The sequence below is a fragment of the Propithecus coquereli genome, unplaced genomic scaffold (genome assembly GCF_000956105.1).
Source record: "Propithecus coquereli isolate 6110/MARCELLA unplaced genomic scaffold, Pcoq_1.0 Scaffold67, whole genome shotgun sequence".
NCBI classification, from domain to species: domain Eukaryota; kingdom Metazoa; phylum Chordata; class Mammalia; order Primates; family Indriidae; genus Propithecus; species Propithecus coquereli.
In genome coordinates this window covers 4,243,813-4,257,642 of record NW_012152729.1, presented here as the reverse complement: position 1 = coordinate 4,257,642, position 13,830 = coordinate 4,243,813, and the positions used below count along the sequence as shown (strand labels likewise).

At 49.3% G+C, this 13,830-nt stretch overlaps 2 protein-coding genes across 3 annotated transcripts in view; one reads left to right on the top strand and one right to left on the bottom strand.

Moving 5' to 3' along the window:
• The first annotated feature begins 343 nt into the window (after nt 1-343).
• On the top strand, nt 344-4,188 carry TPPP3 (tubulin polymerization-promoting protein family member 3). 2 transcript variants are annotated; one of them, XM_012660547.1, is made up of 4 exons: nt 344-493; nt 2,875-3,068; nt 3,379-3,532; nt 3,645-4,188. In XM_012660547.1, the coding sequence occupies exons 2-4, from the start codon at nt 2,881-2,883 to the stop codon at nt 3,831-3,833; spliced, it is 531 nt and encodes a 176-aa protein (XP_012516001.1). In that variant the 5' UTR covers nt 344-493; nt 2,875-2,880; the 3' UTR covers nt 3,834-4,188. The 2 variants fall into 2 exon arrangements, with proteins under 2 accessions (XP_012516001.1, XP_012516002.1); XM_012660548.1 differs by having other exon boundaries at nt 416-503.
• A 4,474-nt stretch (nt 4,189-8,662) lies between these two features.
• Nucleotides 8,663-13,830, bottom strand: part of LRRC36 (leucine rich repeat containing 36) — an 18,660-nt gene continuing 13,492 nt past the window's right edge. The window contains exons 4-7 of the mRNA XM_012660456.1: nt 13,316-13,503; nt 12,392-12,515; nt 9,856-9,970; nt 8,663-8,888 (exon numbers count right to left, since the gene is read on the bottom strand). Coding sequence (XP_012515910.1) covers nt 8,663-8,888; nt 9,856-9,970; nt 12,392-12,515; nt 13,316-13,503 — 653 coding nt within the window. The remainder of the gene's footprint in view (nt 8,889-9,855; nt 9,971-12,391; nt 12,516-13,315; nt 13,504-13,830) is intronic.

Sequence of the window (13,830 nt, the reverse complement as noted above, 5' to 3'; positions counted from 1 at the left end):
CCTGCTCCAGCTCCCAAACAGTCTCTGGTTGGCGCTCAGAGAAGCTGGATCTCCCTTGGAGATTGAGGGCCCGCTTTGATCTTTGGACAGAGCCCAGGATGGGGGGCTGTTTTCCCGTCGGGGGCCATCGGAGAACGTCCAGAATTGCAGAGGGCTGGTCCCGCCGCCGCGAAGACCCCGGAGCTGCGGGGGAGGGGTGGGATAAAGCTGTCGCTGCAGCTCCGCCCCCACGGAGTGCTGAGAGGGCGGGGTCTGGTGGGCGGGGCCAGCGTGACCTTGGTCATTCTCCCGTCGAGACAGCCTCGGGGGTGGGACTCACCGTCTCTATGGAGACCGAGAAACAGGGGATAATACAGCGGAGCCGCCCGGGCTGCAGTCCCGCCTGGGAGCCGGCAGGGAGCGGAGCCGCGGAGTCGCCTGGTCTCCCGCGTCCATCGGTCCATTCCTGTGTCCTTCTGTCCATCCGAACGCGCCCTGCAGGAGCAGCCACGAGGTAGAAACCCGTAGGAGAACAGGACACCACCACCCTAATGAGTATCCTGCACGATAAGGGGGTGGGAGGAGCGGCCTGGAAGGGGTTCCAACCCCGAATGCACCAGCTGAGCTGCCCTGCCCTGGCCCCAGGCATTCCACCCCCCAACCCCCACCTCCTAGTCCGGCTGATTGATGACTCCAGCTGTCCCAGCGGGAGCGCGGGGCCGATGGCCCCAGCTCATGGGCGTGGCCACTCCATCCTTGGCCCGCAGACCCCTGGGGCTGCGGCCTGAGGCCTGGCTCCACCTGATCAGCCCTGAGATTACCAGCAATCCATCTTCCTACAGACTGAGCGGGCACTGGAAGCGGGATCCTTCCAGTTGCTTGCGACAAGCATCCTGTTACACCCAGGCTCCCCTGGACATTACCCTTGGTGAACCAAGTCCGGGTCTTTGGGTCCCACCGGGTCTTCGGGTCCGTGGTGGGAGGTTGCACGTAGGGTAGAGCACTGTGAACTGAGGTTGTGGTCCCGCAGAGGTCCCTGTAACATGGGAGCTATGGGTGCTCACGGTCCTAGAAACTGCAACTTAGGGATGGGTGAATGTGGTCACTGGGGAGGAATTTTTCATTGTCAAGGCCAGTGGTAGTAGAAGAGGGGGGAGCCAGGCAGGGCCCAGGCTGTGGTCAGCGGAGATTCTAGTATAAAAGGCAGAGCTAGAAGGTGGTTGCTGAGACTGAGGGTGTGAGCAGAAGGCTGCAGTGGAGGAGGGGGTGCGGTGGGGCGTGTCTCAGCATAGTACCTGGGAGCCCGGTAATGGCAGCGTGTGGCGGTGTGTGGGTGTGGACACTGACAGGGCTGCAGTGTGGGGCTAAATGGTCAGAAGGCTGTGGGTGTGTGGATGCAGCAGTGAGGAGGGTGTGGTCAGGGGGCCTTGAAAAAGGGCTGTGGGTACATGGAGGGGCAAGTTGCTGAGGCTGTGGCCAGGGGTCTTGGTAAGGGTTGCAGGTGTGGGGACAGAGGGGGCTGCAGTGCAGGGCTGAGGGTGTGGTCGGGGAGGCCACATACAGGGCTGTGTTATGTGGAGGGAGTTTCAGTGCAGGGCTGAAGGTGTGGGCAGGGGACCACGGTAGAGGGCTGTGGGGGACACTTTAGTGCAGGGATGAGGGTGTCGCTGGGGTTTTCAGTGCAGGCCTGTTAGTGCATGTGTGGGGGGTGGACGCTGGAGGAGCGGTCAGGGCTTCAGCCCTAGGGCTGCAGCAGGGCTGAGGGTGTGGCCGGGGTACAAGGCCCAGGGTGTGGAGGGCTGGGGCTGAGTGCATATGGGCCCTGGGAATGTGGACTGGTGTGGCCGTGCTCAGGGTGTGGCTCGGGGGCCTCAGCGGAGGGCTGAGGTGTAGGCATGGGGAAGTGTGCTCCATTGTAGGATCCCAGCGCCAAGGCCACAGCCCCACTTGCCAGCATGTCTCTTGGGGCTGGTAACTCTACAGCCCCCACTCAGGCTAGCCCCCAACCTCCTGCTCTCCTATGCCTCACAGTGGGAGGTTACAGCTCCAACGTGGCAAGGGGCCAGGAAGCCACTGTTGTGCCCCAGGCGCGGGGAGTGCTGGTGTGCCCCACCCGTGGGCCCCTGTTCCCCAGCCCAGCCCAGCCCAGCAGCACTGGGAGCTTCTCCCTGAGCCGCCCTGACACCATCCTGCCCTTAGCAACATTCTCTAAGCAGCACCACCCTCCCTTAGCAACTGTCTCCAGGCTTCACAAACTGTGGCCAGGCCAGCCCCAAGCTCCCGCTCCCCTCATGTTTTTGTTTAACAGCAAATAGTAACAAGGCCCGGCTGGGCCAGCTGCACCCCTGCCTAGGGCACGCACCCCTACCCATGCTCTGGCTCCCTTCTTAGGCCTGGGCTGGCTCTTGCTACAGAGGCACTGTCCTCACTAAATACCTGCCCAACCAGCAGCCTGGCCTGGCCCTGACCCAGCTTGGCGTGGAGCTTCCAGGGAGGGGGCCCTCTCTGCCACCCTCACTTCCACCCAAGCAGGCCTTGTGCCAGGGCCAGACAAAGCCATGGCCCCAGCTGCTGCCCTCACAGTCTTTCTGGACAGTGCCACTCTGTTCCCAGCCTGGTGTGGGCATCATGATTTCATCTGCCGTACCCTACACAGAGCCAGGGCTGGCATTAGTGACAGGACCTTTCCTCTCCAGGCTCTTCCTTAGGGCTCTGGGGCCCAGGAAACACTGAGCATGGGCCCCTCTCCCCAGATAGCTCCAACTCCAACTCCGTCTGTAGCAGAAGTGCTGCCAGCTCAGACCTTGCAGGTTTTGAGATAGAGGCAGGGATGTTCTATGCCTGGGGGAGGATGGGGCAGCTTGACTAGGAGGTGACCAAGGTGGGTCCCTACAGGGTGGCATGGCAGCAAGCACAGACGTAGCTGGCCTGGAGGAGAGCTTCCGCAAGTTTGCCATCCATGGCGACCCCAAGGCCAGTGGGCAAGAGATGAATGGCAAGAACTGGGCCAAGCTGTGCAAGGACTGCAAGGTGGCTGATGGAAAGGCCGTGACAGGGACTGATGTCGACATCGTCTTCTCCAAAGTCAAGTGAGCCCCAGGCAGCCCTTACTTCTCATGTTCCCAGAAGGTGGGGAATGGGGAGTGGGGCTGGAACCAGGGAGGACCTCAAGAAGGGGGCAGAGAAATACCATGATCATGAAGGTAGTTTTTCCAGGGCAAGGTTTATCTATTGCATTCCAGATGTGCTGACCCCTTTGATTTCCCCAAATGTGGGAAAGAAACTTGATTGCATAATTTATGGTGGTTGGAGACTGCATTTTTGCCTTCCTCAGGGTGGGGGGTGGTGCTCAAAGAACTGAAGAACAGGGAACACTCACGGTGCCCACATGCCTGACAGGGGGAAGTCTGCTCGGGTCATCAACTATGAGGAGTTCAAGAAGGCCCTGGAAGAGCTGGCAACCAAGCGATTCAAGGGGAAGAGCAAGGAGGAGGCCTTTGATGCCATCTGCCAGCTGGTGGCAGGCAAGGAACCAGCCAACGTGGGCGTCACTGTAAGTGCCCTGATGATCTTGAGTGGCCACTGGGTTGGGGGGGATGTTGGCTGTGGTTGGGAAGGGATGGGCTCCCTCACCAGGTGAGCCTAGGGGAACTCTATCCAAACAGAAGGCGAAAACAGGGGGTGCTGTGGAGCGGCTTACTGACACCAGCAAGTACACCGGTTCCCACAAGGAGCGCTTTGACGAGAGCGGCAAGGGCAAGGGCATTGCTGGACGGCAGGACATCCTGGACGACAGCGGCTATGTGAGTGCCTACAAGAATGCAGGCACCTATGATGCCAAGGTGAAGAAGTGAGCCGGGAAGGCCCCCAGCCAGGCTGCCCCTGCCAGAGGCTCAGGCCTGGGCCTGAGGGGCACATGGAGCAAGAGAGCCCAGTCCCCTCCCTGCTGGACCTGCCACCCAGAGCTTCCTGCCCCGACCCATGGGGCCAGCCCACCAGGCCTCTGACCCAGACTACTCTGTGTCCCCTTTCTCCTCTTCTTCCCACCCCGACTTCTGTCCATCTGGGGACAGTCTGCCTATAGCCTCACCGCCCCAACCTGGCCTTGGGCATGGCTAACCCGTGCCTGCTTGCCTCATATTTAAGCTGCTGCTCTGGCCAAGTGCCTAACTCTTACCTAGACCTCAATAAAGACACCTTTTGTACCAATATGGCCTGGTTGGGTATATGATGATGGGGGTAGTAATGACAGTCACACCCCAGGGATCCCCTCAGTGTCATTACTCCACTGTGTGCCTCACCCTGCTGATCACTCCCCCTTCCACTGGCAGCCCTGCCCAGAGTAATGGACACACAAGCCCTTGACTAGCTAAGCCATTCTGCCCAAGGATGTTCCTTAGGGAAACCCAAAGCCTTTCAACTCGGCCCTAACCGAGGGTCCTAACACCACAGCTTGCTTTCCTGCAATTAGTGCCTCCATCTGGAGACTTGGCCCCTCGAGGCAGGAGGGATGAGACAGCAGACTTGGCCTGGGCCAAGCCTTGGCAGAGGCCCTGGTGCCAGGTCTCGGCTCTAAGTCTGCTAACAGGGGGTACCAAGTCATTTTGGGCTCCAGCTCAGAATATCAGAAAATTCAGGGCCAGGAAGAACCTTAGAGAGTAGATAGTCTGGCTCCTTAATTTTATAGCTGAGGAAGTGAGGCCCAGAGAGTGGAGGGGTTTCTGCAGAACTAGAGGCCAGACCATGCCTCTTGCCTCCTAAGCCAGGCTCTTTCTAGCACAGCAAGCCTCAACACTGATTTCCAAAACTGGGGCTGGATGGCTAGTGATAGAGCCTGGCACCCAACACCAGCCTGTGGCAGGGGGGTAAGGTGTCCCATAGAGAAGTGGCCTCCTCTTGCTGATTCTCCCCCACCTGTTCAACAGCCTGGGTCGGGGGAGAGCAGGGGCCCCTCTGGTCCTGAGGACTCTTGGGCATTTCCGGATTATCTCCTCGCTGAGGCTCTGTGTGTTAGGCCAGAGCTATTCCCAAACCCAAGGCTTTAAGGCCATCTCTCTTTCCTTTCTGCTGTAACAAGGGGCCTGGATGGGACTTATCGCCTACCCAGAAGAGGGCAGCTCCCAAGGGTGCTAGAAAAGGCTTAAAAAGCACGAGTTCACAGATACCTTTCCTGACCCAGATAGCAAGGCAAAGCAGCACAATTGTTTATTCCTTCATCCCACAGACAGTTCTGGGACATTCCTGCCCCAGGTGGCCCCAAATCCCTTGAGCCCAACCACCTGGGGATGGGGATATAGAGGAATAGTGTGGCTTGGGCCAGGGAGGCCGGGGAGGTCAGGTGGGAATTAGCAGGTAGCAGACCAGCACCTGGCCACGGCAGAGCCTTGCCTAACAGCTGACAGCTGTGTGCTCCTCCCAACTCGGCTCACTACATGTCCTTGCACTGGCCAGGGAAGCATTTGAGAGAGCTCTACCTCTCCACCAACAAATATTAAGAGGAACAATTCCTCTAGCCTCGGGGAATTTGTTTGAATTGCAAGCTCTACTTAAATGAGCATAAAGGAGGCGAAAGCCAAATCCTTCTGGCTTTCGCTTACTAAAACACCCTCATAGTGAAATGAATTAAACTGTATTCTAAATTGGGCCAGGCTCCCAGCAATTAAACTGCAGGTGAAGGCCGAGCGCGGTGGCTCACGCCTGTAATCCTAGCTCTCTGGGAGGCCGAGGCGGGCCGATTGTTTGAGCTCAGGAGTTCGAAACCAGCCTAAGCAAGAGCGAGACCCCGTCTCTACTAAAATTAGAAAGAAATTAATTGGACCACTAAAAAAATATATAGAAAAAATTAGCCGGGCATGGTGGCACATGCCTGTAGTCCCAGCTACTCGGGAGGCTGAGGCAGGAGGATCGCTTGAGCCCAGGAGTTGGAGGTTGCTGTGAGCTAGGCTGACACCACGGCACTCTAGCCCGGGCAACACAGTGAGACTCTGTCTCAAAAATAAAAAAATAAAAAATAAATAAATAAATAAACTGCAGGTGAGAGTACCGCCCAATGCGCAGAAGTGAGTGGTACCTCATCCGTTCCTGTGACTGGTAGTGTGGCTTGGAGGAGCCTACAGAGAGAACTGGTTGACAGGAAAGCCCCTTCTTTTTCCTGAAATGCTATTATAGAGCCTGAGGGAAATCAAGGCTCACCCAGGGCCAGGAAGGCCTTTAAAGACCAAATAGGTCTGGCAGAATCTGGTACATAGCAGTCCCTGCCCAGCAATGCCACTGCTGCCCGTTATCACTGCTTCTCCCCTGACAGCCTCCTCATGGTCAAAAGCTTTGGGTACACTTGCTAGCAAAGCCAGGCTGGGCAAGGAAGAGAGGTTAGGATCTGTGTAATGGAGGCATTAAAAACCCTCTCTGGACCGGGTGCAGTGGTGCCCGCCGGTAGCCCTAGCTATCAGGAGGTTGAGGCGAGAGAATGCCTTGAGCCCAGGAGTTTGAATCCAGCCTGGGCAACACAGAGAGACCACCTCTATCACACAATTGGGGCAACTCCTCCTCTTGTTTTCTACTTGCTTCAGAGTAGAAGCCTCTCTCAATGGTGAATCCAGTTAGCCCCACAAGATGACAACTGTGGCCCTTTCCTTGATATCACAATCCCTACTTCTGCCCTCTGGACCACGTGCCACACAAGGAAAATCAGAAACACAGACAACTTCCCCAGGAGTGCCCAGCAACCCTAGTGAGGTGCCTGGCCTGGGGCAGGGCCAGCCACTTTCAGTGATCATAGAAAATGGGGTGGAAGGTGGGCTCAGTCTGGGTCGGGCTCTTTGTTCCTCCTTAGAGGTACGTTGAGCAGATTCTGGGGCTGGTGTTATCAGATGTTCATAGGGGAGGCAGGAAGCGGGGCTAGGGTTGTAGAAAGAAGTGTATTATTTCTCCTGCTCCCCCATGGTCTGTCCAGTAGGCTGGCCTGTGTGCTGGGCTGGGACCCTGAAATGTGACAACTCAAGGCTGCAAGGCCACTGGCCAAGGTGCCTCTACCTGAGCAAAGCATAGGCTCTTTGGAGGTCTCTTCGTGGGACAAAGATGAGCCCAGGAAAGTAGCTGCAGGGGTGACAAGGAGGCTGTTCTTACTAACACTTCCACAGAGCACGAGCTCACTCTAGCTCCCTCAGAGCCACGCAGCTCAAAAAACTTATGGCTCCTCTGTATAGGCTCCTTTTGGGAAGCCACATAAAATCCAGAGGTCTGTGGATTATGCTATAACTTAGAAATGTGCGATCATCATGTCTCATTAGTATGTCTCCCCGTCCCTGCACAGCACCTGAGTCAGGGGCACAAATACGTGTCTAATCTTTCCAACTGCCTCTCTGATGTGACCCCGAAGATGAAGTACAACGTGGCATTAGGTTGACAATCCTTCACCCCCTCCACACTCTCTGGCAGCATTAGCTCCCTGGGAGACCACTGAAGCAGAAACATACCTAGAACCACTTGCATTATCTTTCCCCATTGATTTTTAAAGTGCCCAGTCAATCAGGATTAAAAGACTACAGGGTACTCAAGTGTAACTCGGATGCCAAGCCCAAAGCTAACACACTCAGAAGCTGCATCTAGTCTGGCCTGCTCCTGCTTCCTCTCCGGGCTGTCCAGTGCCCCTTTGGTCCTCCCCAACTCTGCACTGCTGTCAATCCATTCTTCTTGCAGAGAAAGCTTCTCACACAAATCTATCACTCCTCTGCCCTCCCACTGTAGAATCTTCAAGGAGCCATGCAACTTCACTCCTGCTTCCTCCTCTCAGCCCCTCAGTTCCCTCAAGGGACCATGTCCCTTCCCATTTCATGGCCTTTGTATACACTGCTTCTCTCTGCAGCTTCTCTCTATTGCTCTTGCCCTTGGCCCTATGCTTTGCCTGGTAACCTGTTCATTTCCAGGTCTCAGCTGAAAGTTCACTTGCTCTGCGGACATTTTTCTGGCATCACACCTCTTCCATGTCCCACACTTCTGTCCCTGCCCCATGATCCTTCTGGGGGCTCCAGACTGTTACATCTTGTCCTGGGAGGCTCTGCATCCCCTCTATGTGCTACCATTCTACTCGTAAGGTCTTCATTGAAGCCTTCTCCAATTTCCCACAGTGGGCATTACTGACTCCCCCTCTCCCTCCGGGGCATCTTTAGGCTTTTGTTTAGACCTATTTCGTACCAATTCCAAGCTTTGAGTTCCATCATATGAGTTTTTGCTTTTCTCCCTGGCTAAATTGTTGGCTACTCCAGGGCAGACATCCTTTTCACTACGACAGAAGGAAACTCAAAAAAGTTTGATGAATCAATCAATACAGAGTCTCTAAAAATTTCTTCTAACATGAATGATACCTGATGGATGTTCTTTTTTAACCTTCTACCACACAGTTTCAAATGACATTGGGGAAAACGTCCAGTGTTTTTTCCCTTTTCGACATTTTCAGCCAAAGGTTTCTACGTGATACAATGCCTAGAACTAAGTGCCAACCTTTTCTGTAGACAGAAGGAAAAAATGACTCACTAGGAGGAGATAAATACAGAAATAAAAAGAAGGACTAATACAATATAATCAGAATACGTTTTTTTCTTAATCTTTGTGGGTACCATATTGGTGGTGCTGGCACTGAGAGCCTCCGTGGATGAGATGGAAGCTGCAGGGCAGGTGTGCCATGCTAGCTCCATACTCCAGGCTCTGGGACCGCATCTGAGACACTCTGTATTAGATACTGACTGGTGTCATGCGCCACTGGTGAGGAGGAAGACAATGTGCTTTTCCCAAAGGGCGAAGAGCTCCCCAAATGATGACTCTTCTCAGGAGGCAGGAGCGCTTTCCCAGAATAACCTTTTTGCTCTTTATTCAGCTGCTGCAGCAGATACTCATTAGTTACCACCAGGGATCTGAGGCCCAGGAGGAAACGGCAGTCATGAAATCATAAAAGCAAAGGAGATACCATTCAGATCTGAAATGTTTGCTAAAGATAAATGTAAAATGAAATAATATCTTTAAATAGAAATAATTGTCCAATTTATGAGTGGATTATTTTAAAGCAGACCTACATTTTTTTCTTTACAATTCTGTTTGATTATGTTCCAGACTGACTGAAGCAATAATGTAGTTCACATTTTATATACTGGTGGTTCTATTTTTTCCAAAGCAGTTTCATGATAAGATAAGTGGAAGCTCTGGGTCATTGGCACCTGATAAGGCCTTCAGTTTCTACCTGAAAATCATAGCTTCTACTTCTAATTTATCCTGTGTCTGCAATGAACTAATGGTGCTTAGTCATGGCTATATTCTTAGACTCTGGATTACCATCTAATGTTAAAAGCCATCCATACACTGGCCAAAAAAAAAAATGTATGCACAATGTTATTCATTAAAGCACTATATTTAATAGCAAAATACTGTTAACCTAAGTGTCCATCAATAGAGGATTAATAAACTGTTACAGCCACACAATGGAGTACTATGCAGCTATAAAAAGGAACGAGAACTCTATATACCATGAACTGATTTTCAAGATAAAATGTTAAAGAAACACTATACTTCTTTTTGCACAGTAAAAGGGAATACAAATACACACCCACACCCACCACAGGAGGCTAGTGGCAGAGAAGGAAAGGATAGAGGAGACAGGAAAAGAAGCTGGATTTTTCTGAATTTATCTTATAGATTTGACTTTGGGACTATGTAAATGTTTTACATGGTGTCCTGGAAAGCAGTACTTTGATCCCTGAGTTAACTGGCCAGATACAGGTTTACACACAGAAAGGAATGTATAGATATTAACTTTCCAAGCAAAACGAAGGAGATAAAGAAATAAATATCTGCTTCCAGAAGTCAGCTAGATAGACCCTCTCCTACCTCTGACTTTCATGGAGAAGGGCAACTGTCTCCTCCAGCTTTTTCAGCTGGGCAAGCTCCTGGTTCAGACAAGCCACTTGCATGGTCAGCTGTTGGTTTTTTCGTAGGAGATCATCTACAAAGGGTACATTAGCCAGGGTGAACAGGATTCCCAGCTGCCAGTCTTTGAGCAGAGCATAAGTATTTAGATGGACATCTTGAGAATTGGGGCCCCAATGCACCCAGCTCCACACTCCATTTGCCATTCCCTCTCTTGAAGAAAGGAGATATAGTGGCAAGAATGTGGGGTATGACAATAGATCAGACTTAAAATTCAATCACTTAATATTGCACATGTTAGTTCATTTTTCTGACTTTGACTTGAGCTAATAACCCTGCCCCACAGCACTCTTTTGAGGATTCAATGAGACACCTGTCCTCACTTAGACAGGCAGTCAGCAAATATTAGGTCTTTCTCTGTATTCCGTATTCTCCAGTTTAGTTTGCGAATGTATTTCCTTCACTCCCTATGTAATATGTAAAAACATCTAGAATTGAGTCAGGCACATAGTAATAACTCAAGGAGTACTTGCAGAAACTGAATTTGTGGCCAAACACTCATACCTAGATCCCCAAATATGCTACCACTGCCTGCAATAATAATAGAGTAGGTAAAAGCACAGGAACTCTGGACCTAAGGAAGTCAGTCTTTCTTTCTTTTTCTTTTCTTTTAAGGAAGTCAGTCTTCTGGAATAATGCTTCTTAAACTTTAATATGCTTACAAATCACCTGGGGATCTTACTAAAAATAGATTCTGATTCAGTAGGTTTGAGGTGAGGCCCAATAGCTTGTTTAACAAGCTCCCAGGTGATGCTAATATGGATCACATTTTGAGTAACAGGGTTTGAAAAGGTGGTAAAACAGGGCTGCAACACCTGTATTTTTCACCAATAAGCCAAAATACTGTACTGGGCCTCATGGCTGATTGAAAGCAAGTATCTGGTGGACAAACACCTACTTTTATATTCAGAGTAGGTAAGTGGACACTGATATCTTGATTATTCAGACAGGTGAGTATCAGATAGTGCTGAGATTTAAAAATGGACATCAGTGCATCCAAATCAGAAATTCCAGATCAAGTTCCTCATATAAATCCATACGCCCATAATTTACTTAGGGGTGCCGAGTTAGTCTGTTGATGGTAAACTTTATCTAAAATACTGCCCTAAACCATGCTGATAATAAAGTTGCACAGATCAAGACTTAAATGAGATATTATTTTTCACTTATCACAATGGCAAATTTTAAAAAAACATCCAGTGTTGACAAGGGTGGAGTGAAAAGGGCATCAAGGACACTGCTGATTTGAGTGTAAATTGAGACAACTCTCTTGGGAGTATCGATATATGTAACAAAAGCCTTAAACATGTCCACATCCTTTGACTCACTAATTCTACTTCTAGGAATGTCTCCTAGGAAAACAGTCTGAAATGTACACAAAGATTTATTGTATAGACATTCATAGCAGCATTAGTTATGATAGAATCAATATTAGGACTCTCAGCTCTTCTGCATCAGAAGGGAAGAAAGATAATCTCAGAGAAGCATTTTCATTCTAGGGCCTTTTCTTCCACTTCAAGTCTTTCTTTTGAATGTTTGGAAATCCTTTAAAATTACTTATATTCTATATATTTTATTATATAACCATTATTATAAATAATGGCAGCTTTATTTATAATGGCAAACATTAGAAACAACTATATAGAGAACTACATAGATAAATATAGTATATTCATGTGATATGATAGGAAATGCTTATACAATTAAATTAATAACATTAGGATATAGAAATCAGGTCTGTGATTGCCCAGAGTGGACAATGAGGGAAACTACACATGAGCATAAGGGAACTTTCTGGAGTAACAGAAATGTTCTATATTTTGATTGGGATCAAACTTAAAATGTAAGCATCTTGTATGTAAATTATTTTTTAAGGGTGCAATGGCGCACACCTGTAATCCTAGCTATTCGGGAGGCTGAGGGCGGAAGGATCACTTGAGCCCAGGAACTGGAGACAGCCTGGGCAACACAGTAAGGCCCCATCTCAAAAAAAGATTTTTTTTTTAATCAGGACACTTTTAAATTTTGAGTTAAAAATATACATGTAGAGGTAAGGTGGAAGAAAATATACCAAAAACACTAATGAAAGTTATTGCTAGGTCATGGAGTTATATTTTCCTTACATTTTTCATACTTATTTTAAAGAACATTTTCTACTGCTATAATCACAAAAGCAAGTGTCATTCTCAAAAATAATGGCAATAAATAACATTCGTACAAGCTTGATGCTGCCAAAGAACTTCATCTGGTAACTCAAGCCACCTGCATTACAGCTCTCTCAGGCAAGATGATTGTTTCCATTAACTGCCAGGAAAAGTAATGACCAGGTAGGTCAAAGGCAGCCATGTGAGCTTTGGATGATGAAGTTTATGAAACAGGTCATCTATAGATAAATAGTTGTCTTGGGATGCCCCACACATGGCTTTCTTTAACTTACCGTAAGCATGGGACTGGTGCCCACTCACAACGGAAATGGCAGCACCTTCCTCCAACTGCTGGATTTTTTCTGACAAAATGAGGTTTTCCTCTAGCACTCTGACCAGTTTTTGCTTCAAACTTTCCTTTAGATCAGAAAACAAAACACAAACATATAAAGAATCTGAAATCCTGAGGAGTGCTTTTAGAGGACTTTAAGAATCTTTTCCTCTACTTAGTGATAAACTGAATGGAAATCATCTCTGACTGTCTCACTAGAACTTTAGTTCATTGGTAAACACAGCTAAAGAGCAGTAAACAAATCGATCACATGGAGTCGCAATCTTTCCTATGAGTTATCCACTATTCTTGCAGAACAGTGGTCATTTTGACAAGTGGCCAGCATTCTGAGTCATCTATCTAAAGTTTCTAGAACTGTACTTGGTGTCTGAAAATCCTCTAATGTTAAGAAAAGGGAAAAAAACCTGGGGATATGAGTTCCTTCATCCTCTCCCAGAACCAGCAGCCTGATGCTCTAGAATGGCCCTGACCCCTGCTTCAGGACCTCAGCTCCATCAGAAGGGAGGAAAGAGAATCCCAGAGACATTTGCCTTCCCTCATTGGGATCAAACCATGACCTTCACGAACATGATCCTAAGCATTTTCATTCCAAGGTTTTTTGGATTTTTTATTTGTTTCTTTCTTCCCATTTCAAATCTTTAGAATTTTTGGACCTGGGTTAGGATGAGGAAGTCATCCCTGCAGAACCTCCAAGTTGTCCCTGTCCTGGCAAGTTTTGTGTTCCACTTTGCCCAGACTGACTTTTCCATATTTTGGTTAGCCGTTCATAGTGATGCTGATCTTTAGGGCACGGAGCTGTTCTAGTCATGCTGCTGTGTCCTTTTCTAGGAAGAGGAGAGAGGAAAGGCAGATGAGAGAGGCATACCATGTCATTAGGGACCAACTGCCCAGCCTCCTTCAGGTCAAGCTCCCTTCTGTGGAAGGCTTTCGTCATATCTTCAGGATGTGAGCGACCCCGCTGCTGAGAAGGAGCCGGGACTACCAAAGACAGAAGCAAATCTCGGGCAGGACCTGCCAAAAATTCAAGGTGGGCACACGGGCCAATCTTAAAAGCTAAGGCACAAAATTCCTAGTCAATAACTACCAGCTGTGTAGAACAAATAAGGTGATCTAATATCTCCTTTTTATAAGAATTTAGCAAGTGGCCGTAAGAGATGTTTTATGAAGGACAAGAAATTATATCCCACATCCTTTTGTGGAGAAACAGCAGCCCCGAGCAGGCTTAGGGAACCTGCAGCCTTCTGATTTCAAGCTTGTTTTTTTTTAAACACGAAAGAAGGCAAGAAAAGCTTCATCTTTCTCTGCTGCACCCCTTTTAATAACAGGATTTGTTCTGTAAAATTTGGATTCAGTCCAAAGGCTGCACTTAAAGACCCAGAA